The sequence below is a fragment of the Apodemus sylvaticus genome, chromosome 17, assembly GCF_947179515.1.
Source record: "Apodemus sylvaticus chromosome 17, mApoSyl1.1, whole genome shotgun sequence".
NCBI classification, from domain to species: domain Eukaryota; kingdom Metazoa; phylum Chordata; class Mammalia; order Rodentia; family Muridae; genus Apodemus; species Apodemus sylvaticus.
In genome coordinates, this window is record NC_067488.1 from 57,773,022 (window position 1) to 57,800,603 (window position 27,582).

General features: G+C 56.2%; 1 protein-coding gene across 5 annotated transcripts; it reads right to left on the reverse strand.

The window, feature by feature from the left end:
* Positions 1-1,168: 1,168 nt before the first annotated feature.
* Plxnb2 (plexin B2) lies at positions 1,169-26,792 on the reverse strand. 5 transcript variants are annotated; one of them, XM_052160631.1, is made up of 39 exons: positions 26,678-26,792; positions 17,344-17,393; positions 16,403-16,451; positions 12,783-13,869; positions 12,451-12,633; positions 12,241-12,369; positions 11,754-11,854; positions 11,551-11,677; positions 11,099-11,252; positions 10,262-10,376; positions 10,057-10,165; positions 9,873-9,974; positions 9,148-9,240; positions 8,775-8,856; positions 8,546-8,706; positions 8,306-8,454; positions 8,102-8,210; positions 7,855-7,991; positions 7,555-7,725; positions 7,115-7,244; positions 6,754-6,981; positions 6,489-6,665; positions 6,245-6,384; positions 6,050-6,150; positions 5,659-5,888; positions 5,351-5,532; positions 5,103-5,169; positions 4,812-4,958; positions 4,456-4,612; positions 4,254-4,354; positions 4,069-4,153; positions 3,721-3,875; positions 3,468-3,628; positions 3,236-3,383; positions 2,792-2,856; positions 2,601-2,676; positions 2,121-2,195; positions 1,871-2,004; positions 1,169-1,789 (listed from the first exon to the last, which is right to left on the reverse strand). In XM_052160631.1, exons 4-38 carry the CDS (start codon positions 13,854-13,856, stop codon positions 1,900-1,902), a joined length of 5,526 nt encoding a protein of 1,841 aa, XP_052016591.1. In that variant the 5' UTR covers positions 13,857-13,869; positions 16,403-16,451; positions 17,344-17,393; positions 26,678-26,792; the 3' UTR covers positions 1,169-1,789; positions 1,871-1,899. The 5 variants fall into 5 exon arrangements, with proteins under 5 accessions (XP_052016591.1, XP_052016593.1, XP_052016590.1 ...); XM_052160633.1 differs by having other exon boundaries at positions 1,169-1,792; XM_052160630.1 differs by having other exon boundaries at positions 1,169-2,004.
* Between the last annotated feature and the right edge of the window lie 790 nt (positions 26,793-27,582).

Genomic DNA, 27,582 nt, shown 5'->3' on the forward strand with positions numbered 1-27,582 from the left:
AGCATGGGAGGACCCATTCATCCCACTCGACCCTGCCTAGTACAATGCCCACAGCTTTCAGAGCTGGGTGTGGTGGCACACCCCTTTAATTCTCCGAGACAGAGGCAGGCAGGCAGAGTTGCTCTACAAAGCAAGTTGCCATCCAGCCAAACAACAGAATCCTTGTGGCATGAACGAGGCTCATTGTGTGCCTATCTCGGTTCAACTCCCATGAGCACTAGAGAACTGTCTAGGTAGGGCTCTGTTCTGTGCCTGGGGATAAGGAGCAATCCTCTTTCCTACTGCGGTGTTTGAATGAGAACAGTCCTATAGGCTCCTGTTTAAATGCTTGGTCCCTGGTTGAGGATTAGGAGGTATGGCCTTATAGGAAGAGACTTGTCACTGGGAAAAGCCCACCTCAGTCTCAATCTGCCTCTCAGTCTGTCTATTTGTCTCTACCTGCAACTTTCAAACCAGATGTGAGCTCTCAGCTACTGCACCAGCACCATGTCTGCCTGCTGCCACATTCCCCACCATGGTGGGCATGGACTAACCCTCTGAAACTGTAAGCAAGCCCCCAAATGATTTCTGGTGGATTGTTGTAACAGATTCTTGTAACTCTCTGGCCATGACCTTCTTATCCTGCAACACCTCAGAGCATCTTGTGGCACTGAGTGGAAGCTGATCTCAAGGCCCTGTGACACCCAGAGTATACAAGATCTCTATGCATACGTGCCTAGAACATGTGCCGGAAGGAAGGTGTCAACAGACCTTAGAGACAGGTGTCAAGGACCAGCCAGAGAGCTCAGAGATTGAAGGAGCTTGCCACCAAGCCTGATCACCTGTGTCTGATCCCCAGAACCCACAAGGCAGAAGAGAGCAACTCCTGCAGAAACAAGTATAGGGTGTATGTGGTCTGCATAAGACTCTCTTGCCACATGGCTCCTAAAAGCCCAGTGAAAACTTTTCACTGGTGAGGGGAAGTTTTATGTACGTGTGCGCATAAAGGCTGCTGGAGCCAAAGGTGCTAGACCTAGCCTAATAATCCCCGTGTCCAGTGAGACCCTGATTGGCCCACAGAGGGGTCTATTTTGGTATTCAGAAAAAGACTGTGATCAGCTCAGACCCAAGGGCTGGGGAAAGGTGAGTAGGGACAGACAGGCAGCCCAAGGAGAGACCCAGTCAACCAGAGAGTGAAAAAGACAACTTATTGGATTTACAATCAAGATTTACAAAAAGGGTGGGGTGGTCCTGGGGAGATGCCGCTCCGGCACCCCCAGACCCAGGCAGGGCCTCCAGAACAGCCTGTTTAACAGCTGAGACAGGGACCTCAGTTTTCTGAGTCCCTCTGGCCACCTGGGCCCCGACGTCTGACGTCCAGCTTGACCTTAGAGGTGGAGCCAGTGATGGCCCTCGAGTCCCCCTGGAGTGCCTGCGCCGTGAGGAGGCCAGGTGAGGTCAGGAAGGCATCGTACCGCTTTTTCTTCTCCTTCCATCCGGCAGACAGATACAGTTCAGGAACCAACCTGCTGTGGGAGCTACAGGCCAAACCCAGGGTATCTGAGGAGGCTAGGCTGCTGGTGCGTGGGAGGGGAGGCCACGCCCCCACTGCCCCCAGTGGCCCAGTGTGGCTTTATAAGGCACATTTGCGAATCGCTCACGAGACAACACAGAGAACGCCTGATGCTGGTGCCATTGGAAGGAGCTGGTGCTGGCTCGGGCGCCCGGGCAGTATTGCTCAGGAGAAAGACGCTACAGTCTACAGGAGGTGGGTTCACCACACCTGCTCCAGATGCCTTGGGTGCATCCTCTGCTGGAGAGAGAGCAGAGCTCAGCTACAGCCAGTGTGATCTCACACCTACGGGCTGCCCAGGGCCATGGCACCACACACCTGCATCCTGAGGCAGCATTGATGGATGGTCAGAGGTCTGTAACCTTATTCTCGAGCGCGGCAGCAATCTGCTGCAGGCGGAAGGCCAGTTGCATCTTTTGGGCTGCAGGGTCCTCCTCCAAAGCATTGATGATCTGGTGGGGGTGGAGTGGGGTAGAGATGGACACAGAGGAGACCTGTCAGATCACATAGGTCGGGGTACGTGGCGGGCATGCTGTCCTGCATTTCACCAGGGGGACCCAGAACATACCTCATCATAGTACTTTTGTGTGTATTGGTAGAGCTGGTGTAGTGCCACGAGTGTGTTCAAGGAGTCCGTGTGGGCCTAGGGATGACAGTGGTACCCAGAATGAGGAGGGGACAGGAGCCCCAAGGCCAGCCCCACAGAACAGTAAGCTGCAGTGTGTTGGCTGTGTGGCACCATCACAGATAAATCAGCGAGAGGATCACAGCCTGGCAAGGTCACACGCTCAGCCCACGCACGTGGCAGCGCCAGTCTAGCGGGCACGTCAGGGCTCTAAGCTGTTAGTGCCTGCACATCAGCCTTTACATACAGGTGCATTCACCATCTCCTCAGGACTCAGTTGCCATCAAAGCAGCTTGCCTGACCAACGTGCCACGCCCATTCAGCTATCCCCCACTCCTCGCCGTAGCGTCCTGCACCCGCGCCTGGCTCAGCAGCGGGCAGTCACGCTGAGCCCTTGCTCCTGAGAAGCTCTGTGGCCCTTACCCGGGAAATCTCCGCCAAGTGCGTATTCATGTCCTGGTCGCTGACCTGCACCATCTGTCGGATGCCCTTGTAGTAGCTGCAGAGGAAGGAGGGTTGCGGATGGAGACAGGAGGTGAGTGCATAGGAAAAGGGGGTGCTGGGATCTCTTAGGGATCCACGGTTGCTCCCCAGCCCCCCTCTGCAACACTCACTCCTCCACCATCTTCTTGTATGTAGAGATCTCCTTAGCATACAACAGCTTGTTGCTGGGAGAGTCCTGCGGAAGACAAAAGTTCTGACACTGGGCCAGCCTTGGCTACTCGGTCCTCACAGAGCAGCCGCGAGGCTGCTCAGACTCTGTGTAAGAAGGCACTGGAGGCTGGGGATGGGGAGAAGGGACAGAAGGTCCCACGGGAGGTGAAGGAGATAGGTCATCTTCACAGCAGCCCTGAAGTCGTGGTCACCTTCCACCTGCTCCTGCCCCAAACTTTAGCCCAAAACATACCATCCCACAGGAGACAAGCTTTTGGTGTAATCCCCACTCACCCCCCCTCAGGCATGGCTTCTCCAGGCCACCCCTACTGGCACTGTCCAGGCTCGACCCCCCAGCCCTCCCTGGCAGTCCATGCCGCTGTCCCGTGAGCGCGCAGTCTTACTCGGCTCAGCTTGTGCTCTGTGCGCGTACAGGCGTCCATGAAGGTCTGCGCGATGACCGACAGGGAGGCGTCCACCACTTCGTGGACGTGGACATCGAAGATGAAGTGAGGGTTCTTCAGGATGTTTACCCAGAACCGAAGTGGTAAACTGCGGCAGGTAGATGGGCAAGGGAGAGTCATGGGACTATGCTTATGTGCTACGGCAGAGGGGTGGGGCAGGGCGGGGCCTCACCTATTGGTTTTCCAGATGTGAATGGTATCCTCATCTCGGATGTCATGCCTCTCTGCCTGCTCGTCCAGGAAATCAAAGAAGTACTTGACTGCGGGTGGCACCGCGTGCCCAGGGGCCAGCACACTTTGGAAAAAGTTATCCACAAACTGCTGCAGTGTGCCCTGTGGAGGAGAGCGGCTTGGTGTGACCCCAGGGCACAGCCGAGGCACTAGAGGGGAGGACTGTATTCCTGTGACTGAGCATTATCTATTACCTTGACGGAGAGTAGCCGAGTCAGGTAGATCTCTGTGATGGCCTTGGTCCGCTCTTTCTCCTTCATGCTGCCTCGCTTGGACTTGCCTTCATCTACCTCATCTGTCGGCCGCACCAGGTGCCACACTCGGTTTTCCTCTTCCAGAAGGGCATGGCCTGTGGTGGGGGAAGAGGCAGGTAGCTGAGACCCAATCTCAGTTCCAGGTAGGCGTGGCCTGAAGTTTGGTATGTAGGGTCCTAGGGTCCACTAGGTGGCAGCAGAGGGAGAAGGGGAGGTGGGGGGTGGGGAGGGGAGGTCTTCACAGACCTTTAGGGACTAGAAGAACAAGAGAAGACAGCATAGACTCACGCTCTCCAGGCAGGTCCTGTTGGCTGTCTTCTGGCTGCTGGGAAACTCCCACCTTCGACAGGATGAGGGTGGCCCCATCGCGGACCTGAGGGTAGAGTCATGGGGGAGGGTCACATTCCTACGAGGGGTCCAGCACTACCCCCCCATAGGGCACCTCCCCCTGCAGAAGGGACCTTGGCACTCACATTGTAGTGCATCAGGGTGTTGATCCGTTTCCACCGGCCCTCCCGCTGGGAGGTAAGGTCCAAGTCAGACAGAATCTGGGCTGTGGACCCAGGACGCCATTCTGCAGAAGGGCATAGCTCAGTTTCTGGAACCCAGGGCCACACGCTGCCCATTCCTGAGCAGGGCTGGGCCCACGGGGCCTCATGAACAGGTGGAACTCACCAAGAACCACACTGTCCGGCTTGGGCCAGCAGGAGCAGGGCTGAGTACGGTACACCTGGTCGATGATCTTCTCTTTCACCTGAGAGATGGTGTCGCAGTTGAGGACCTTAACTGGGATGGCATCGATTCCTTCGTCCTGAACAATCACGCTCACTGTCTGCGAGGGGACACAGGACAGGAAGGGCCAGCTAAGGGGGGACCCTCAAGACCATACCTGTGCATCACAGAAACCCTTCCCAGGACAACTTGGCTTCTCTCTGCGGAGTTCAGATGTGGAGCCCAAGTTCCCGGCTCAGCCTTCGCCTTCGCAGCTTCCGGCTGGGGGGAGGGACGGACAGACGGACAGACGGACTTACCAGGGGCGCATACTCAACATCGTCTCCGAGCAGCCCTGTGTCGTTGAGGGTGTACTTGGCCTTCTTCTGCACAGCATCCACGGGCCCCTTTTCCACCTGGTGCTTGATGGCCTTGAAGAGCTTGTAGAGGGGCTCGCCGGCGCTGTCCTGGAGCAAGGGAGCTGTGTGAGTGGGAGGCAGGGGACTGACAGGCACAGCGGGCGGGTGGGACCTCTTTCAAGGCACTTAGGCAAGCGTCCGGATCGGGATGGCACCAGTTCACCCACCCCTGGCTCTTGGGTCGGAGCTCACCTTGAGGTACTGGTACAGACAGATGGACATCCAGTTGGACAGCATCCTCTCCACCACTGTCTCAGACCTGAGGGTAAACAGATGCCTCATTTTCCAAGGCCCGGCTGGCTCCAGGAGCCCATCACAACACATGTGTGAGAAGAGGGCATTAGGGTAGCTCAGACCAAGGACAGTACAAAGTGGGATCTGACTCTGTGTCCATCCAGAATGAGCCCCGTTTCCCCGCCCCAGCTGTCACTGCCACAAACCTGCGCAGCATTAGCTTGGGGTTCTTGGCCACCACATACTGCTCCATGAGCTCCAGGAAGAGCGTGCGCATGATGTCTGTGTAGTATTCCAGCTTCCCGTGCAGGGCCACGGTCAGCAGCGATGCAAAGTAGACCTTGGCCCGGGCTGAGAACTCACGCTGGTTCTCCAGGGTGTGGATGAACTGCAGGGCAGCCGGGGAGGGCACGCTTGATCATCTGAGCTGCAGCCTTGCCCCACCCCTGACCTGACCCCTAATTGCCCCCCAACTTCCCCACCCTCCTGCCCCCTCACCCCCGCCTCTGCTCACATTGATGAGGAAGGACTTGCTATTAAGCAGGTTGGAGAACTGGTAGAGGGCTTGCTCTACAATGGGACGCCGGGACTCAGGGATGTCTAGCTTGCCAGTGATCATGACATCCTTGTCACCATCCTTGGATGGCAGGAAGAAGACGCGGTCGGTGTAGGTCTTATAGTCCAGAGTGGGGATGCCTGCCTCGTGCACGTCATTCGTCTGGTCCTCCATCTCGATCATCAGGTCTGAGAAGAGGAGGTAAGCCAGGGTGAGGTGTTTCCTGGCCGCCTACTCCTGCTACGCATCCCGGGCCCTCCTGCAGTTTCTGGTCCTAAGAGGTGGCCTAGAAGATCCAGGGGTGCTTGTAAGGGAAGCCTGTGGCTCCACCTGCCAGGGGACGCCCTACCTGTGAATTCCTTCTTGCAGCGGTCACGCACACTCTCCTCCAAGCCCTCCAGTTGGGATTTGATCTTCTCGTACTCACGCTCGGCCTGCTGGCTCTTCCTCCTGTCGGGCATAGAACGGCTCTCTGGTATCAGTCAGCTGTCAGAAGAGCTGATGCAGGGGGCATGAGGGGGGCGTGACCGGAGGCAGGACTCACCAGTAGCAGTAGATGGATACCACGATGACAAACACCATGGGCACTATGACCAGAGGCAGGATAAGACTGAGCGGCACGTCGCTCGCACGCGTGTCGTACTCCACCCGGCCTAGCACCCACTCTCGGGAGCCAAACTTCACCTGTGTGGAAGGCAGGGCTCAGCACAGGCAGGCGTAGGTGGCGGTGACTTCTCCTGAGGGGCTCCCCAGGCCCCTCCACAGCCCTCCCGCTCGCTCTCACGCACAATGAACTCGGGTAGGTTGTGTGCCGTGTCTCGCTTTTGCCGCCGCTTGGGTGGAGGCTGCACCTCCGGAGGTTCGCAGTACAGGTCGGTTTCGGTCAGCGTCTTCATAATGCAACGCTCAGCACCCACAAACGCCTCGGCCTCCTCCAGCGTCATGGCCTTGTTCAGATTGGTTCCCTGGAGGGGGGGGGGCGGGTGGCCGAGGTCAGGACGAGCAGCAAGAGGCCCTGCTCCGGACTGGGTGCCCACGGCGTCGTCTTCTTACCCGGGCATGGATGAGCTTGTTGACCTGCTTTTTCACACCACCCGTGAAGTTCTCAAAGGTGGGGTCCGCCACGTACTCGAAGGCGCCAGCTTCCGTTCTGAGCAGGGCGCGATGACCGTCCATCTGTATCAACGCGGTGAGGTTGTAAGCCTCGGGTTCTTCAGGGACAGCGGGAGACAAGAAGACGACCTTGGTGTCATTGTAGAACACGTACTCAGTGCCCATGACCTGTGGAAGGGACAGGATGGATCCAAAGACTTCAGGCTGGCTGATGAAGATCTTGCTCCTCCCTCCTGCTCCCCAGGTGCTCGTGGTGCTCCCATTTGAACTCAGCCCTCAGCCCCAGGCAGGCAGGACTGACCGTCACGGGCTCCAGGGATCCAGCCTCCCGCCGCTGCCGCCAGGACCCCAAAGGCTCAGCAATGACAACCATGGCAAACTTCTGGATGAGGCTGAAGCCCTGGCCAGTAACGTTGATGCTCCGGCCACCACTGGGGGTTGGGGGTGGGGGGAGCACGCTTCAGTGAGTTCAGCTCAGCCAGCTTCCGGCTTCCACCCTACTAGTTACACCCCAGGTGGGAAGTGGTGGGGTGGTGAGGTGCATCAGAGGGAGAAGCGAGTGGGGGAAGTGACCCTGCTCTGACCCCGCCATCTCGGTTCTGAGGAGGAAGCCCATCAGGGTGCAGTGGGGTTTTCCACAAGATTTCTTCTCCTGCCCTGCCCAGCCCAGTTCTGCCACATTCCTCAGGTCAGCGGGCGTGGGCGGGAAGGGCACTAGCCGGGGAAGGGGAGAGGCCACACCTGACAAAGCTTCTGAGGGGCTCAAAGGCTCGTAACACCGGGTTCTCGCAGTAGGTGAAGGAGATGCCGGGGCTGGGTACTCGAGAGCCCCCGTAGGAGATTTCTAATGTCACCTGGCCCAGAGACGACTGTGGACCAGTGACACACTGTAGCTGTGCTCCAAATTTCGTCCTAGGGTGGGAGGTTTCTGTCAGTCCCTCAGGCCAGGCCAGCCCCACGCCCCGTCCAAGGCAGACTCAGGCAGACTCCCACCCTCTCCCAGGAGCCAGGCAGGCTCAGCAGCCACTTGGCAACACATACACTTCACAAGGGACGTCACTGAGTGTCACCCGCACATCCTCCTTGGAGCCTGTGTCCAGGTGAGTGCCATTGATGGTCAATGTGGTGCCACCTGCCTGTGGCCCTTGTCGCGGCTCCACACTGAGAGGCTGGGGTTGCTGAAAGCAACACACATACACACACACACACACAGTTAGGGCCAAGGACTTGGGTCAACTTGCAGGGGTCAGTAGCAGAGGCTGGACTCACAGCTCGCTCAGATACTTACTTGATAAGTAAACTGGACGTGTGGCGGAGAGTGGCCGAGTTTCCCGTTAACATCCACCTCAATGCCTCCTGTGAAGGGCATCTCCGCAGCCTCAACTGCACACACAATCCTGGTGATAGACAGGCGGAACCCCTTCAGCTCTTTACCACTGCTGCGTCTGTCCGCCCAGTTGCTGGGAGCCCAGGCTGATAGGAGTTCACTCACCGGGTGGATACAGAGTAACCTTTTGGTTCAAAGGCACAGTTCTGGCCAGCCACAGTGATCTTCTTGACATCATCTGCCTTGACACCCAAATTGGACCCATGGATAGTGACGAGGATGCCCCCACCCAGCGGGCCTGTCTCAGGCTGGATCTGAAATCGGCAGAGCCTGGTGAGTGAATGGCTTGGGAGGATGAGGATGTAGGGGCATGGGGGGTACAGGTCAAACAGTGACAGAACGCACCCTGGTAATGACTGGTGGTGGGCACTCGGAAGTGACGTTGCTGCACAGAGCTTCATACACACACCGGTTCTGCCCACGGCACCACACACACCTGTAGGCAGGATCGGCAGCCAGACACAGGCTACAGTCACTGCGGCCAAAGGAGCAGTTGTACAGAGTCACTGTGGAGGAGGATGTATGGTTAGCCACTGTTCTGTTCCCTCCCCCGCCTTCCCCAAGTCCCACCTACCTTGTAGCTTGCTGTCAATGTTCTTGCCAAAGGACTTAACATACAGGTGAAGAGGCAGTGTCTCATTAGCATCATGGGATAGCTGCATGGGACACACAGGGACAAATTGTACTTCTTGTCCCTCTGATACCAAACGCCATAGGAACCTATTGCCCCAAAGTCAGTGAAGGCTGCCACTAGGCAGGAACTGGGGAGTGTCACACACACACACACACACACACACACACCATGAGACCAGGAGCATGCTCACGGACGTAGGCAGAGATGCTTGGAGACCACAAGGCACAGGGCAGGGGGATACGACCCTGGCTAGGCTCCAGTCCTAGGGGTAATACCCACCCCACCCTCCAGCCCTTGAGACAAGCAGTGGTACCTTTGGGGTCCTAAAAGAGAAGGTGTCTGACTCATCCATAGTCACAGTTTCTTCAAACTTCAGCAGGTCACTGCCCACATACAGGGAGGAGACCTATGGAGAGTCCAGTCAGTATTCTCTACACAAGCTGGCTAACTGTCCCACCCTCTGGAGGCAGAGAATCGGTGTCTCCAGAAGCTCCCAAAATACCCCACCACCTAGTCTGCCCCATGCGCGGGAGCCTCTGAAGAACCTTTGCCTCCCTCTGTAGCAACAATCCCTGCATTTTGGTTTCTTTAAACCATGCAGAAGTATTATGAGAATGTGCTTTCGATTCAGTCCCAGGTGTGGCTGCTCTGGACTGTCCGCAGCACGACCATGATTGGCCTTGTGCTCTAGCGGAGGCGCAGCTTGCCAGCTGCAGAGTATTTCTGTGATTGTGTAACGTTTGGAATTCTGGGAACTTTCCGGAGAGTATGTAAATGCCAGTGCCCTGAGAGCTGGTGGCTGGTGGTCGTTTGGGGGTGGGGCACGTGTGGTTTGCTAGCCTTCAGGCTCAAAGAAGAAACAAAAGGAAAGAAGTTAGATTCCAGGGTCTATTTTTCTGTCTCTCCTTTATGCTTCTTTCTCTGTTGTGTAGTGATAAGGGACGAGGGGATAAAGGCTGGGACAAAAGAACCCACAAAGCAGCTTCAAGCAAGCCCCAACCCACCTACCAGCTAGACTTCACCCCGGGGCTCCTCTACCTTCACAGTCTCCAAGTTCTTGCCCTGGAAGGTCACTTCTGTCTCATAGTTCATTGGGATAACCAACGGGTTAGGGGCCAGGAACTGGGGGCAGTTGTCCTCCTGGGAGAGAGAGCAAAGCTGGTAAGGTGGTGCATTTCCCATCACCCGTGGTCCTAACCACAGTTCTGAGTGGCTGGCTCACCATGTGGGCACGTATGATTCCCTCCTCGGGGTTGGGCGAAGCCTCCCGACACTCATAGTACTGCAGGTCCCATTGGCAAGTCCAGCGGTTGCTAGCACAGGAGATGCACCTAGCAGGAGGGTCAGTCAGGGTGTGAGGTGGGGCCTGGAAGTATGAGAGGAACCTAGGGGTGGGGCGGGGACCTCAAAAGGTAGCCAGGACTCACGGCAGGTTCTCCACCAGGCTCATAGCTTCTCGGCAGTCATAGAAGGGATACTGGTGGGAGGTGAGAAAGACACTGCCGCGTTTGAAGAGGAGCTGGATGCTCACATCAACGTGGTCTGCAGAATATAGGTGGGAACAGGGTCAGGGGCAGCTAGGGCAGAAGGGTGGAACTGGGCCTTGCCCAGTGCCCAGCCGAGTGGAGGTCTATTCTGGGGCTGCGGGATACAATATGGAGACCCCACCCAGCCTTAGGCTCAGCTGGCCTGCTGCTGCTTGTCAAATCTGGGCTTTGGTGTCAGCTCCCAGGGCTAGGCTCATCTTTCTCCCCCCGGGCTTGGCTACTTTCGCACCCTCTCTCTGTTCCTGCCCGTGCTGAGGGCAGTGGCTCCTCTGAGTCTGGGTGGGAAGGCTGCCCAGGTCCCTACTCACATCACATCATGGCCTCATGGCCTTATTACCCCCAACATCAAGGGACAGACAGACATAGCACCTGTCTTAGCCCAGATTGAGGCCCTCAGCCTCAGGAGACAGCTCCAGCTGCCTCAGGCTGGACCCAGCAGCGAGGAGGGGTGTCTATGCAAATAATTTGGCAGGGGAATCCGGATCTTGGTCTCCCCAGAACAGAGCACTCAGCCTTCAGACTCAGTCTAAGACTGAGGTAGCCTCAAAGTTGGGATTTTTTTTCCTTCCCCAACAATAGCGGCCTGCACCCAGGACTGGCTCACATGGTGCTCAGTGATCTAAAAATGTGAGAGCAGACCGAGCCCAGAAAAAGCTGTGTGCAGCGAGAACCGGAAGCTGTGCAGGCCCGGGGAGGCACTGAAGGGTAAGGTCTCACCTTGGCCCGGTGGTGTGCTAGGGATGCTGCTTGGGGAGTTACAGATGACAGCATCGTCCTCCACCCGGGCAGGATGGGCTGGGGAGTCTCCGAAGAGGCACAGTAACTCATCCTCCTCAGTCAGGGTGGGTAGGGGGCTGACGGACAGGCGGACCTGCAGGAAGAAAACAGCTCCAGCTATGACCCCCGATCCCAGTACCACAATGCTCAGTCTTGGTGGGGGGAGGAGGGCAAGGCTAGGTTTCTAGAATACCTCCAGCCCTGCTCTCAGCATGTGCAGGCTGACATCTCTGAGAATCCCTAGAACCTGACCCTACTTGGTCTAGGATGTTCATGCGGTTCCAGGTACCAGGCAACCCATGGTTTCCTTGCTCGTAGAAGCTCCCAGCCAGCAGCTGTGTGAGGAGAGTTCCCGCAAAGCACTACCTGCCTGCCACCTGTCACACACATACCTCTCCTTGGGCCCGCCGGCTCATGTTCTGTGGGAAAGCATCAGTGATGGCCACACAGGATTTCTCCCGGCTCCACAGCCAGTGTCCGGTTTCCTCAGCCCGGGAGCACTCGGACTTCCTGGTGCATCTGCAAGGACAGAGAGTAGTCTCAGCTCTGGTACTCCTTGGACTCTGGGCCACTGGGGCAAGGACAAACTGCTCACCGTCCCTCGATGACACACCAGCCGCAGTAGGGATCTTGGGAGTCACGACACTGAGCACAGGTTCCGTAACTCAGGCATTCTTGCACTGGGAGTCGGAACACCTAGAGGTAAGACAGCAGGGCCATGGGGCATCAGGACTTATTGCATAGTCTCCCACCTCATGTGCTAGGCTCCTCAGGGACCAAGTGGTGGAGAATTTCCTGGGCCAGCTTGGTTGTAGGGATTCATAACCCCCTGCAGGCTTAGGGCAGGATCTGACAAGGAAACCTTGTTGAGAGAAGGAAGATTAGGGACGTATCTCAGTGATAAGGCTCTTGCTTGGCAGGCACAAGATCCTACTTCTAATTCTTAATGCCTAAAATAAAACCCTTGGAAAGATAGCAATGGTGCTATGAAGACTCAGAGACAGGAGCCCAGACTCTGTCCAACCATCTGAGGCAAGGCCCAGCATATCCCCTAGGCCTCCTGGGGCCATCTTTGGGCTGACCTTGTCTTGGGTCATAGCATACAGACTGGACAGGTTTCCAGACAGTGCCAGGTCCCTCTTGATTTTCTTATTGATGTCTACCGGGATGGAGCCATACTCCGCAGAAGTGCCGTCTGGAGCAAGGTATACCTGTGGACACCAAGACAGTCCATGAGAATGGGTGTTAGGGTTCAATGGCCCCTCCCGGAGCCTCTCTGCCAAGGCCAGTACCTTAAGGATCCGGCCATCTGAGGTGCCCAGGAAGGCGACAGTATGGTTATTCTCGGCTGTTACTGTCACTGCTGTCAGATTCAGGCCCCCACGGTGCAGCAGGGCTGTGGTGGTGAGTCCATCACGGCTGCCCAGTGGATAGGGCAGATGCTCCGAGCCGCATCGGAAGTTCTCGCTGGCGCCCTGTGGATCACAGCGTCAGCACGGGTCCCTGTCTCCTAGGCTTTTCCCTGCTAGGGCTCCAAGCTACAGGAGTCAGACCCCTCCTCCACAACACAAATCTAATGACACTCAAGGGGAAACGTACACCTATGAACAGGTAAGACACCTACTGTCACATGGCCACCACATTGGATGTCTCCGTGGAAGGGCTTGTAGAAGGTGTCACGGCCTGCCTCTCCGGTCCCCGTGTAGCAGGCATCACGGTTGTCTTCCATCTTCTTAAGGACTTTATCTAGTGGGAACACACAGAGGCCTGCACCGGGTCCCCCAGTGCTCCGTCCATCTCGGCTGAAGACAGCATAGAGTGCCCTGTCAACACCCGATGTGGCTACAGAAGCGGCTAGGCAGGTACCAAAGGCAGAGCCTTGGGGGTCACTGGGATCCTGACACTGCAGGTCCATCTCTACATAGGAATAGTAGGAGGGGTCGTCTTTGCACATTCTTGCCAGCAGTGTACGGTTCCTAGCAGGATGCTTGTCTTGCTGGTTAAAGATGAAGAAGACGTAGGGGCCATCTTCAAAGGCTGTGACAAATTGCTGAGTATTCGTGGACAGGTAGCCGGCCTTGAAGGTGGTGTGGTCTGAGTAGGCCTCGAAGGCCTCCCGGCCCTCAGCCCTGTCCAGCAGGCGGGTGCTCACGATGATGCCATTGTCGTGTGGCCCGTTGCCTTTGCCCACGAACAGCACGCGCTCGCCGTCGGGGCGCGTGGAGCTCACCAGCCCCACCGTGGCCACTCTCTCATCGTTGCTGGCCACGAAGGACTTCTCGCCACTGCTGTCCTCGTAGAAGAGGCGCACCGAGATGTTGCTCATGGCGCGCAGGGCGCAGATGCCCTTGAAGAGGCTGCCACACTCCACCAGGCGTCTCCCGGGCGGGTCGAGCAGCAGCAGCTGGTTGACATTGTCAGTGAGCACTGCTTCATGGCACTGGCTGGCCTCGATGGGGGGCGTGCACTTCTTGTTATCCAGGGCGGGGCCTGTGACCACATGCTGCTGGACTTGCAGGTCGGCACTCAGCTGGTAGAGGGCGTTCACCGCCCCGACATACACCACACCCGAGGCTGCATCCACAACCAGGTGATTCAGCTCTGTCTCACTGCGGAAACTCTCCGGCTTTCGGGACCGTAGGCTTAACCCTAGGCCCGTGAGACTCAGGAAGGTCAGGGCCCAGAGGGGTAGAGCCATCGCCCCCAGAACTCTGTGGGGAGAGACAGCAAGGGTCAGATAAGCTGAGGCTTCTCTTCAGTCAGGCCCTGCCCTGAATGTCGGGAACACAGGTCAGAAAGGGATATAACCCCCTCGGGGAGCACCCAAGGCACCCATAGCTCTAGGAAGACTCTCGGCTCTTCACACAAGTTCCTCTCTAGAAGCTGTGAGTGGTCTCAGGGTGCAAACCGCAGAGTTGTGGACATGTAGATCCATACTGCCAGAGGTGCAAATGAAGGCCCATTCACATGACCCAGGTAAGCAGTCTATTTATGCCCACCTCCAGAGCTCCTCAGTCCAAGAGGGCCCCACCTCCATTCAGAGCCCTCTCCATCTGAGGCCTGCTGCGGAGGGGTAAGCAGCTCTAAGTCTACCAGTTCAGATCAGAGGTGCGTGCGTGCATGTATGTGTGTGTGTGTGTGTGTGTGTGTGTGTATGAGAGAGAGAGAGATGTGGATACATGCACTAAGAGCCTGTGTGTGTGTGTGTGTGTGTGTGTGTGACATGTAGGTGCATATTCTGTCTAGGAGCCTGGGTCAGGAGTCCAATTGGAGGACCTGGGTTCAATTCCCAGCACCTACATGGCATGTCATAACCACCTGTAACTCTAGCCCCAGTGAATCTAACACCTTTTTTAGCCTCCACAGGGAGCAGGCACACAGGTGTGGTAGATACTTCATGTCAACAAAACATCCATGGCGTAAAATAAGTTTAAATTTAAAATGCTACCTTAAGCAGCACTTCATACATAGCTTACTCTCCATAAACAATTACAATTTAAACATAAAGCGATTCTAGGGTCACACTCCCCAGGCTCTGTAACTTTCCAGTCATAGACGAAGAAACGGGTCACAGGGAGGAAGTAACTTGCCTAAAGGCAGCCTGGATGGGTGGGGCTGGGCTGCTGTCCTACCTTCCAACTACTACATTTACTCTCTGAGAATCCCTAGCTGGTATCCTCTCCCACAGAAGGACCCTGCTCTGCCTGTTGCCAAAGAAGGCAGAGCTGAACTGTGGGTAAAGATGAGTTTGCTGGAACAAGGTTGTGGCTTTTTCTCACAGCCCTGCAGTTCTCCAGCTGCCCTCCATTTCTATTCTGTACCCTTCATTAGCCTCCTCAGACCTGGGAGGTAGAACCATCGGAGGAAAAAGCACATTTCCAGTAGAAAGTGCAAGAAGCAAAGTCCAAGGACCTCGTTAGGAGCCGAGGTCAGGGAGAAGACAGTGGCTTTAGAGACAGGAAGACTTCACAAGCCCTTTAAGACCCCAACTCAGACGGTGCCCAGCCCAGTCTAAGATCCCAAGGCTCTGCTCAGAGCCTGGAGAAGCAGCCAAACTCCACCTCCATAAGGACAGTCCTGTGGTCCACTAACCAATTTCCATCCCAGCCTTCTCCATGCAAGTCCACTCCCCACAGGCCAGCACGGGAAGGCCTGATCCTGATCGCTAGGCCAGCTTGTTCCAGCTTATGGATGTAGCTCACCGCTCCAACTCACCAAATCACTGCAGCTTGTCAGCTCCCAGGAGCGGAGAATGAATGGAATGTTCCCAGCCAGGAGGGGGTGGAAGGGGGTGAGGCGTGGGCGTGGGCGGAGCTAGTCTCAGCACAGCTGAAACCTAACCAGTCACCCTCTTACGTGTGGCCGTGCCAGCCTCCGCCCCTGACTTCTACTGGTATCTAAGCCCAAGGCTTGAACCTGGAGCCAACCAGCTAACGAGACCCCTCTACTCCTCGTACACCAGACCCATCATGGCACCTTCTCCAACTGCCCTCCAGTGGCCCTCCTAGGAAATCTGCCAGGTGGGCTTCTCCCCGGTTAATTTCTGGCAGGAGACTGGCCACCTCCTCCGTGTGCCTGGAGCTCACACAGGGGGTGTAGGATTCTAGGAGGGAAACTTTCCAGACATCTGGTCACCAGTAACTTGACTGAACTCCAAGCCCACACACCTGAAGGAAAACCCGGATTATATATAAAACTGGGCCAGAAGGCTGGGGTTGGGGTGTAGCGTAGTGTCTTGACACTTGCCCAGCATCTATATAACACTTCGACCTCCATTTTCAAGCACTCTCACAGTCCCAGATAACCATAGAGGGATAAAGACACTCCGGTCTCAGTGTCTTCTGGGTGATAAAAGGGACCTGGATTGTGCTCCATAGGTGGCCGCTGCCTTCTACTTCCTGAACAAACAAGGCCTTGAGTGACCTGCTTGGCCAGGCCCAGGAGCAAAGAGCACCTGACCTCTCTGGTGCTCTGGCAGAGCGAGCTGGAGGCGCCAGGCATGGCCAACTAAAGCTTCCTGCCGCTGATGTTCCTGGAATGGGAGGGCAAGTGGAGGAACTTCCTGTTTTGGACTAGGTCCAGGACCCCTGTTTGCCTGGCTGGTGGGGATTTCCTCAGGGGTACCGGGCAGCCTTATGCCGGCTAAGTTTGGAGGTATACTTCCAAGAAGCCACATATACAGAGAGAGAGCCTCAAGGTCCCACAATGATTTTCAGCACTTTCTGGTTTATTCCACGGACTCACCAAGGCTCCAGTGGTCTCCGTCTCTGTTTTAGGCTGGCATCAGGACTCGCTAGGTGACAAAAGAGAGACAGAGCACAGTCAGTCACTGTGGGTGGCTGTCCTGATACCACCTATCTCTAACCTCTCTCCTGGTGAGGACCTTCCTTTAGACACTCCCAGCTTCTCAGACAAGCAAGCACATCGCCTGGTCTTTGAAAAACATAAGCAAGGACTAGAGAGATGGCTCAGCCGTCAAGAGCTCTTCCAGAGGTCCTGAGTTCAAATCCCAGAAACCACATGGTGGCTCACAACCATCTATAATGGGGATCCAATGCCCTCTTCTGGTGTGTCTGAAGGCAGCGACAGTACACTCACATACATGAAATAAATAAAATTTCAAAAACAAAAAGACTTTGTCAAAAAATAAAAAAAGAAAGAAAGAAAGAAAAAAAAAAACTAAGCAAGTCATGTTACTTTCTCTTCTGCCCAGGAGTAGGCATTTCTTTTCATTGAAAGTCTAAAGTACGGTGGTGGTGCACGCCTTTAATCCCAGCACTCTAGGAGGCAGAGGTAGGTGAATTTCTGAGTTCGAGGCCAGCCTGGTCTACAGAGTGAGTTCCAGGATAGTCGGAGCTACACAGAGAAACCCTGTCTCAAAAAACAAAAAACAAACAAACAAAAAAAGTCTAAAGTATTATCTGCTCTTTAAAACTAGATGTGTAGCTAGGCGGTGTGGCGTATGTCTTTAGTCACAGCGCCCAGGAAGCAGAGGCAAGTGGATCTTAGTTAATGGCTAACCTGGTCTACAGATTGAGTTCCAGGACTGCCAGAGAAACCCTTTCTGGAAAAAACAAAACATACACACACACACACACACACAAACACACAGATACAAAAAATTCCACTATATGCATAACTGCTTTCTACTGAAAAAACAAGCACAACAGAGCAACTCTACTTACTAGCTGGGTGACCTTGGACAAGTTAACATCTCTGTGCCTCATTTCCCCATCTGCAAAATGGACACAGTAATAGTAAAATTAACACTAGGGTTTCTAAGGACGAAATGATTTCATTCATGAAAAAGCCTGAGTCTTACACTGTAACACCTGGCAGATCCTCCTATAATATTCCTTCTCCTAGAATTAGTCCTTGGTAGGCCCAAGGGGAAGTACAGACCAGGGGAACATTTTAGCAGGTTTGTTGGAAGCAGCAATTTGGCAACTCACCCAGCTGCGGGCCAGAGGATACCCTTGGGGGGAAACTGCATGGCAAAGGGTCTGTGCCAATCTACTAAGAACCTGTATCACCCAATTCTACCAGTGTGCTAGCTCTAGGGTTCTCAAAAGCTCTCAACTCAGCCTGAAAACTCTTAGAACTTTGGGGGCAGGAGGTAAGGTACACAAAGCCATAGGTCAGACACCACTTCTTCCAGGAGCCGACCGCCTCTAACCCCAGAGACTCTCCGCTTGTCCTGTGTTGCAGTTTTCCATGCTTCTGCTAGCCCGTTTCCTCAGATAGCTGACCCATGCTTGGACCTACGGTGAGTCCAAGGAGACTATCAGGCCCCACACTGCAGTGTCCCCAGCCCCTAGAAGAGGCTGCATGGAGCTGAGGGCATCTTTTTCGCCCTCGGGACTAAACACAGGTTTTGTGACATGAGCCAACCACAGACTGTTCTTCAGACACAGCAGACAAACCACAGGACAGTGTCAGCCCCCTGAGAATTCACTTGCAGCCTCTCTGCGCCTGGGGGCTGCGCTGGTTTCCTCTGGGCCCTGTCCCTCAGCTTCCCCCAGCTCCAGGCATCTCACAGTAGATCGTCTAGGTCCCAGTCCTCTATAGGGAGTCTCCTGAAGGTGAAGCCAAGGGGGCTGGCTTCTTCTAAGCAACTCGCCATACATACTTCAAAGGGACTGCTGGACCTTCCACTGACCAATCAGGATCCACTAGCCAGCTGTTGTCTGCTCTACCAGGATCCTCTGAGCTAACACTTCGTAGATGTGAAACTAACATCACCACTACAGCATTCTGGGCTGATGTTCCCAACCAGCCATCTCTGTCTCCTTAGGAGTGGCCCCCACCACTAGCCCAGACAAAGAACTCTGTCTCAAGTTCTTTGTCTTCAAGAACTGGCTACTAGTAAATTTACTTCAAGAGCACGCTACTCTGGTTCAAATCCAGCGCTGTCTCTTTCTGGCAGAGTTACCCAGGCCATTTACAAAGCTGCTCTGTGCAGTTTTCCCATACATATGTTGGGTATAACAATACCCACTTCAGAGAGCTGGGCAGCTCTCTATCGTCCAGCACCCTGCCCACAGTCACTCATCCTCTATGGTCTCTAGGGGATCCCTTGGTGGGACTCGGTGGGACTCATGGATGAGGCTGGTGGGGGGGGGGGGAGTGGCGACCAATACAGTGAGGATCGAGAGCTCTGCGCCAGCTCCCAGGTCTGAATCTTAACAGCCTGGCCTCAGCCAGAATTCTGAGGATCAACAAGGGTCTGGGTCTCTTGTACACCCAGGACTGTTTGGGGAGCAACAAGAGCCTCCGTAAGCTAGCTGCCCTGAGGCAGCTTCTTTAGCTTCCTCTTCTCGCCCTAGGCTCCCTTGATGTGGATTCCAGGGGGCTCGGATGGGGCCTGGACTTACGGATGACACAGAGACCGCAGGCAGCCAGTCTGAGTTCCCTAAAACAGCCTCCCAGGACAGGGTCAGATAGAGCTGGGGTTCCTTTCCTCTCAATATCTTAGTATGAATGGCTTTTTAAGGCTCAGACCAAATCAACGTTGAGACAGTGCGGTCCAACCGGAGATCAGAGCGTCGGTCCCTCCAGGGACCAAGACAACAAACCAGAGACACCAGGGATTGGCAGGGAGAAAGAAAGGATTTCCACCAAAACCGGGATTCTAACAAGTAGGGTGGGAACTGCACCACCCTCAGGACTGGACAGGGGCGCCTGAACCGCGAGCTGCAGATCACACTCGGGGGGCCCCGAGCCTCAGAGAAAGCGAAGCTGCCCCTCCCCCTCCGCAGCTGGCAGCCATGAGGCGGGGCGTCCTCTCTCGGAAGGCTACGAAAATCTGCAATTAGCTGCGAGCGTTAAACAAATCAGAAGAGACAAAACAGGCCGCGGCGCCCGCAAATCCAAGCCTCCGCTGTTTTCAAAACAAGCCTGAGGGAGGGGCTGCGGCAAGGGTCTGTGCGGAGCTCGACGTCTCTCGGAGCACCGCAGCCACAGAGAACATATCGTACTGGAACCGAAGCGGCGATCGCATAGAAGACCCCGAGGGGGACGCGGCCTGTGCCCGCGGACCCTGCTCCACCCACCTGGCAACCTGGTCAGAGTACAGTCCAGGAGACTGGGTCAGTCCCCGCACCCCGGAGCCAGCCGTGGCCTCATTCCTCATAGACAGGCCCAGGTCCCCCCCCCCCCCCAGCGCCGTTTCCGCCAGACTCCTCTGGGATCGCAAGACGGTTACCTGGGAACTGCACAGGAGGCGGACCCCAGACGTGGGCGAGGACGCGCGGCCGAAGCTCCCCTAGGGACCTGGCCACGCCCACGGCCCTGGAATCTAGGGATCGGCCCACCCCCGCGCTCAGTTCAGGTCTGCTTCCACATTTATGGCCCTGCACCCCAGCGCACACCTAGAGGGAACACGTGGACTGAGCTTTGGGCGTGAGCCTCACCAGGTCAGGGAAACTCACAAGGCAATGGGCAGGTGGGAGCCCAACCTCGGGTGACAATGACAGCAGAGGCAACTGTCAAGAGTCAAGAGCCATTTCCTTGCGGTGCTAACCTGGTATCAGAAACAGCAGAAAGCAGGACCGGCCATTACCTACCTAAGTCCTTCCAGCCGGGGGAAGGAAAGCAATGCGCGGCTCCACCCCACTGAGTAGAGCTCCGCCCCTGCCCAGGGTCAGTCCCAGGCCTCCCGGCTCCCCTTGGTCAGCAAACCAGGCACGACCTAGCCTTCAAGCAGCCTCAGGCCAGACCGCGGGGATATCCGCCCTGACTCCTCAAGGGAAGACCCAGCCCTAAGGAAACTGCGCCACCTGACCTGGAGCAGGGGTGGGGCTCTAGAGAAAGGCAGTTGTGCTAACCTGAGTCAAGGCTCCGAGCAAGGACGCCTCCCAGGCAGAGGGTGGCTGCGGCCTTTCCCCATCTGATCAATCCTCTAGATCACTCTACCTACCATGCGCCCCATTCCAGGTTCTGGGTTAGCCAAGCCCTGACTGTCCCCTCACTTTCTCTCTCCCCCTGAGCCGAAGGACTTTCCTAAGCCTCCTCTTCCCTCAGAACCCAGCAGCAGCCTATGTATGTTGTGAGTACCCCACACTGTCAACCTTTGCGCTGGCTGGCCTCCCTGTCGCCAATGTTTTCCCCTTTCCTCTATGTAAAGACCCAACCACCACGGTGTCCTGCCTTGGGAAGGCAGTGCCCCACCCACTCTGGGATCCCCTCTTTACAGTCTACATTACCAGCCTCCAGATTCATCATTTTGGTGTTTCTAGAGGACCCCTGGCCCCCCAAACTCAGCAAACTAAGGGAGGGTACAAATGGGCCCTGTTAGATGCCAGCCAAAGGAAGTCTTCTCTGGGGACTCGAGGACCCTGGGCGGGCTGGTTGCCCCGTTTGTTTACCCTCCTATCCCACCTCTCTCAGCTCCTGCCCCACCTACACCTCTTCTCTCCTTTCCCAGCTCACCCAAGAACCGGCTGGATGCTGTTCACAGAGGCTGTGGTTTGCTCAGAACCAGTTCCACAGAGTCCCTTCCAGGATTCTGCAGCAGTGGGGGTTGAGGGGTGCGATTCAGTGGCACGGGGGCGGATGGGTGAGGGCCCGAGAGAGTGAGGAGCGGACAAGGCCTGTAATCTCCCTGTCAGCTTGTCAGTGTCTCATCGGTCACCCCAGCCCCTCCTCCCCCATCACAGTTGAACCCTACAATTAGCTCAGGGCACCTTGCCAAGCCTGGGTGCCAGCCACCGCTCACACATGACCACACATGTACAGGCACACACATGTCCATGATGTTGCCAGCTTCCTGCCAGCAGGAAGGTCTTGCCCCAAACACCTAGAATCAATTCCCAAGCGTGAATTGAGGACTTTGAAAAGGTGGGATATACATAGGTCCCAATACCGGGGTCACCCCAGGATGCCCTAAGACATTTGCTGGAGCTGGGAGGGCAGGGGCTGTCCTTGAGGGAGGGAGTTGTTGATTGGTGAGTCTTCTATCCACGTTAAGTACCTAGCAGGCGCATGGTCCTTTATAGAGGGCTGGGAAGAGTCAGAGGACAGAATGGTAAGCAGCCATTGTCACCCATGTCCATGTGACACAATGAGGTAAGCACTCAGGGCTTAGAGGGAAGATAGTCTGGGGTTTTCCAAGGAGGAAATGCCCAGCTCAGAGGGGAAGGTATGTACACAGGACTGGGAATTTGGAGCCCCTAGACCCAGTTCTTTCCTGTTTGGTGAGAAGTGTGACACACCAGACTCCCCCTGGAGTCCTCTAGTGTACCTCTATATGGTACACCCGGAAGAAGTGAAGGGGTGTGATCCAGGGGTGCTCCTTGATCCCGCCCTAATCCTGACATAGGTCTGTGGCCCTGAGGCATCCCAGGGTGATACTCCAGATCAGACCTGATGTTAGGGAGAGACCTGAAGGCGAACCTTCCACTCCGGAGGCCACTCTGGGGAACTATTTCTGAGGCTGGAGGAGTGAGCGGGTCATTCTAGAGCCCCTTGCTTTCTGCCAACTACCCCTCACCCTGGCAGATTACCCAGCTCAATTAAAAATAGCTTCTCCTGCTTGCTGGGCAGGGAAGAGTTACCCCAGGTACCCAGTAGAGTGGGGTAGGATGGAGTGGCCATTCTACTCCCTGTGTCCCAAGGTGGCTGCTATCTTCCACAAAAGGGGCAGAGGGCCCTCAGCTTCTGCACCACACAAATGCCACCTGGTTCCTCCCAACACATGCCCACACCCTGTGCTGGAGCTGTCCTAAGAGCTTGCCCAGGTCAAAGGCTAGAGCCCTGAAGGATGGGGTGACAGTCCCCGTGGACCACGTGTCACCCATGCTGCCTACAGCACCTCCTTTCTACCATTGACCGAGGAACTCTGAAATGGCCCGGCAAAAATGTCCACATGATGTGGCACCAAAGGAAACAGAGGTGTTCTTCCTATGAAAAGACTGAATAAATAGGTTCCTAGCGGGCAGTGGTGCACATCTCTGTGAGTTTGAGACCAGCCTGGGCTACAGATTTGAGTTCCAGGCAGCCAGGGCTACACAGAGAAATCCTGTCTCAAAAATAACAAAGAAAAAAACCCTTAATAGGTTTCTAATGCAAGCCCCAGATCTTTGGCATGAACCCATCAATTCTACAGGTGGATCGATGCAGTGCCACACAGTTGGTATGCTGGTTCAGAGGCCACGGATAAGAGCCCTGTGGAAAGAGAGCTCTAGCCAGCTGCGCACACGGTAGACCCTCTTACCCGGGGTAAGAGCCCTCTTCCCTCATGGGCTCCCAAGGGCTGTCTTGATACAGGTAAACCTGAAAGACCAACTTCAATGTTTTTTCCTTTCTTTTTCACCAAGGATTCTCCCTCAGGGGAAGTACTGACCAGCTGTGCCAGAAGAACACGAACACACACACACACACACCTCCAATTAATTGCCTGATCCCTGTGTGCAGACAGGACATACCCCGGATCAAGCTGCTGGACTGCAGGCGGCAGGCAGAGCTGGAGTTAGAACTCAGGCTATGCCCCTGGGGCCTACCCCGACCCCCTTTCCTGTCCTTAAGTCCTAGAGCCAGAACCCAGCTGGCACCAGAATGGGGAACTGCTGGGTTTCTGAGGTCCAGGGACCTGAGGGAGATGAGGAAGAAAGAGGGTATGGGCACCAAGCCCAGCCCTGCCCCCAGGCACAGTGTCCCAGTCCAGGTTGAGCCCCTTCTGTGTGCAGTCCACTGGGACCCCAGACAGCTCAGGTGTGAACTCAGCCAGTCCTTGGGGACGCCCCAGGGAAGGCTGCCAGACGAGGAAGGCGACAAGCCAGGCTGGGGGATGGGACACTGGGCTGCTGAGGCGGGACCAGAAAATGACAAAAGACAGGAAATAGTGCTACCAGCTCCCAGTCTGGGCCAGCCTGGGCTCTTCCCAGAGACAAGATTGTCACCGTGAAGTTGGTTCAGGGGGAGCTCACCATCCTCAACCACCCGGACTCCGTCTAGGAGTTAAGCCCAATCGCTGCCATGGGTTCATGAATTTCAGAGGAAGGAAGGCCCCTCTGGGTTGGGGTACAGGATAGGCGGGGCCCCTCCTATCCTTTTGGATGCTCTAATAGGGTAGAAGAGTCGGTGGGGTGTTCCAGAGGCAGCGCCTGTAGCCAGAGAGTTCAGAAGAGGGCAGAGTCCTTGCTATGTCAACAGAGGGGGAGCATTAGCCTCACTCAGCTGGGAGTAGGGAGCAGAAGCTGTGTCAGGGGATGTGAAACCATGGAGAGGAAGAAAGAGGAGTCACATGAGGTCTGGGAAGAGGAGAGCTGGGGTATTAGCTCCGACTACCCTATTCCACCCCCCAACACACACACACACACACACACACACACACACACACTTCAGCCCTTCCCAGTCTATAATTAGTCAGAACCCAGCCCCGCCCCACCCACAACCCCACCCTAAACACAAACAGCCATTAGTGGGGGGGGGGTTACCCAACTCCTACCCCCTATCTAATCACCCAATGGCTTCGCACAGAAGGGTGGTGAAGCAAGTAGGGGCAGCCTCAGTGCTGCCCACAAGCTAGCCAGCGCCTGGACTACCAAGCTTTGGTTGGCGTTCCAATCAACCTACCTCCTGGTCCTCACCAAGCCAATCCTGTTACAAGAGGCCCTCAGTAGGGACAAAACGTTTACTCCCTGAATCTCAAGAGCAAGGCCGGACACAGGAAGCAACAAGAAGGATAGGAAAGGATGTAAGGAGTGTCTGATTGCAGGGTGACAGTACTCTGTGACGAGAGATATGCACATGGTCTTGCCTAGCTGACAAGCAAGGGTCAGTGCTAGAAGATCGTCCCACCAGTGACCCTTAGTTAGGCAAGGGCCCAGCATCCCCGAGGGACCACTAGCACTAACCATCAGGAGAGGTACCACGGGGCAGAAGACATGACATGGGGATGTTCTAGAAGAGCTACAGATCTGGTAGGGGGACATGTGCCATATGGACGCCACTGTGGGCTGCCAGCCCAGCCTAGCTCAATCCCTTCCAATCCAATCTCTTCTGCTCCACTAGCAGGGGCCGCGGCCAAGTCCTTAGTCTTCCTGCTCTTTGCCATCAGCTGCGGGCTCTCCCTCCCAGCGTGGTCTCCATGCAGGCTCCCGGGTAGCCATAAGCCCCAGGAGCCAACCCAGGAACATCCCAGTGGCTTCTTGTAGGGCCCCTTATCTGTCCACCTGTGGGGTGTCCTGACCAGTATTGCATCCTGACGAGGGATGGAGCAGCCCCTCAGTGAGAAGGCAAGAAGGTAGCCTGCGGCTCAGCTCCAGGAAGACTCTCTACCAGGAGCGTGACCCATCCAAGGTAACCTTAAACATCGTAGGAATGGTTTCCAGATAGGTCTATCAAGTACTTCCTCCCCCAAGAGCTTTCTCAGAGGAGCCGGAGTATATCCCAGGTTGGGCAGGGCCTACAAAGGAGCCGACCTCAAGGTCCTTCTCCAACCCAAGGTGACACATGCCCTCCTACACCACCCCTGACGGGTCTGAGCAGCTAAGGGAGGGAGGTGGTAGAGCTGCCTGGACTTGCCAGCCCCGCCCTCCTGGAGTTCTCGACCCCGCCCTCCTGGGGTTCTCAACTCACACACAGCCCGGAAGTGGGTCCCTCTCCCATGGCTGCTTCAGCCTCTTTGGGTAGCTGGACTCGGCTGGATAATCCAAAATAATTCCTCCTTGGCAGGCAGCCCGTGGGGGAGGGGGGAAACTCACATTCCAAACTCTTGTTTTTCTAAGTAACTTCCCTCAGTTCCTGGGGCCAGAAACCTCCGATTAGTCCTCAGGCCTCCCCACTTCCACGGGAGGGTGTGAGAGACTAGGTGGCCACAGCTCTGAAGTCTACCCGGTTATTAGTGTTCTCAAGCAATTTCCATACGACACAGTAAGGTCTGGCACATTCCACAAAACCACCTCATGCATTGGCCCTACCTTCCTAGGAACTTCACCTCCTGACCAAAGAGCAAGGACTCAGGCTATATTGACAGTCCAGCCTTCTGACGGCATTCCGGGTGTGAGATCAAGCTGACAGCTCCCACCCTCAAGGTGCTAGTGAGCAGTCTGACAAGTACAGCTTTAAAACCATCAGTTCAGATGTCCGTTCCTCACAACTGGCTTTGAGACCTGGCTTCAGCTACAATTCTGACCACCACGACCACCATGGTGGCCACAATCCGACCTCCCTTCCTGCCTTCTCCAAGGAACTAGGAAAAAGGAATTAAGTGACGTGGCCAGAACCTCTAGGATTCTTAGGCTCAGAACCCCCAGAGAGGGAGAAAGAACCCCCCCCCACACACACACACACAAGCCTGCCACACAGCCAGACCCAAGGAAGCAGTGAGATCTCCCTGAAGAAGGTATATGGAACTGAAGGACTAGATTGTGAAAAACCACCCACAAGTTCTAAGTCGTCTGCATCCTAAATGTCTCTCCAAACACCACAACAACGAACTACACTAGAAACTTGCGGAGGAGACCTTGCTGGGAGGCGTGGGGCCTCACCAGGTACTACTGGGTGTTGATTCTCTCGGTCTCTTGTTCCCTGTCCCAGAACATGTGGGAACTGCTTTGGTTGGGCACCCCTGTAAAAAGCCCCAGCAGAGCCCGGCGTCTGAGCAAGCTCAGCTTGAGAACTGGGGCCTGGAGGTCCCTCACGACAGAGATGACTCGCTCTGGTCCATCGATTTGGCGATGAAGAGCTAGGGACGCCGGCCGTGAGGGAGGGTTTGAAACTACACCGGGTCGGGTGCAGCGCCACTGGGTCGCGGGAACCCTGCCTTGCCAGGCCAGTCTCCAAACGTCCCGGCGCAGAGGGCCTCGTAGCCAACCGGTGAGGCAGGAGCAGCCAGGCCCAGCCGATTGGAAAGACAGACAGACACCGGGCAAAGACGCAGGCCCGCGTCGCCCTCCGCACAGCGGCTCTGCCCTAAGACCCCCGCGTCCGGGGGGCGCAGGCCGAGGCAGAGTGGCGTGGAGCGCGACGCCTGGGCCTGCGCGACGCCCCCACAGTTCCCGTCCCCGAGTGCCGTACCTGCTCCTCCGCAGCCGTCGCTCGATGGCGCCGGGGCCGCGCTCTGCGTTGCGCTCCGGCCCGCGCGGCTGCCATGGAGACGGGCCTTTGTGTGGCCGAGGAGGGGCCGGAGCGCGGGAGCCGTCGGCCCCGCCCCCGCCAGGGGAGAAGGAGGGCGGGGAGGACTGGGGCGGGCGAGAGGGAGGGACGAGACTAAGGGGTAGAGGGTGGGAAGGAGGGGCTGCTGGCGTCCCTAGCGTACCCCGCGTTTCCCTCGGCTCGGAGCCACTTTAGCACACCGCGTTGCTCGGAGGTTCGCGCCCTGTAGCAATCCACGCTCCCTGCCTGCTGCGGTCTCCCGTGTCCCCCACCCCACCCCCACCCCGCACCTCCCACTGCCCCGTCATCAGTGGAGTTCACTCAGGCTGGGCACCACCCCGGGAGTGCCCCAGGCCGAACTGAATGGCTCGCACGCGGCTCGGCACCAGTGGGTGGCTTCGCCTAGGCCAGATGGAGGCCTCAAGTGTCCTCTTTGAGATGGGCGGGGCCCAAGGAACCACACCACTAGATTGGCAACAGGCGGACCACGCGCTCATCCCGTTCCCGAGGGTGAGGGCTGCTGAACCCCTTGATTCTTTCTTCCGAATCCTAGCCTCCCAGTCTTCTTACGGATGTTCTCATCGCTGGAACTCTGCCTCACTGCCCTCCTTCCCGGTCCCCTCGCCCAACATACCTCGCCTTACCGACCCCCAAGTGTTCTGTATCTATAGGGTTGGGCAATACCCTAGGGTTCCTACTTCTGGCCTCCAAGTTGTCCATATTGTGGTTCCTTGCAGTTGTAACATGGTGATGATGTCTCAGGACAGGTTTTGGGAACTAGTCCCCAAACCCCAGCTCACATCCACCCTGGATACCTCTCCTCCAGC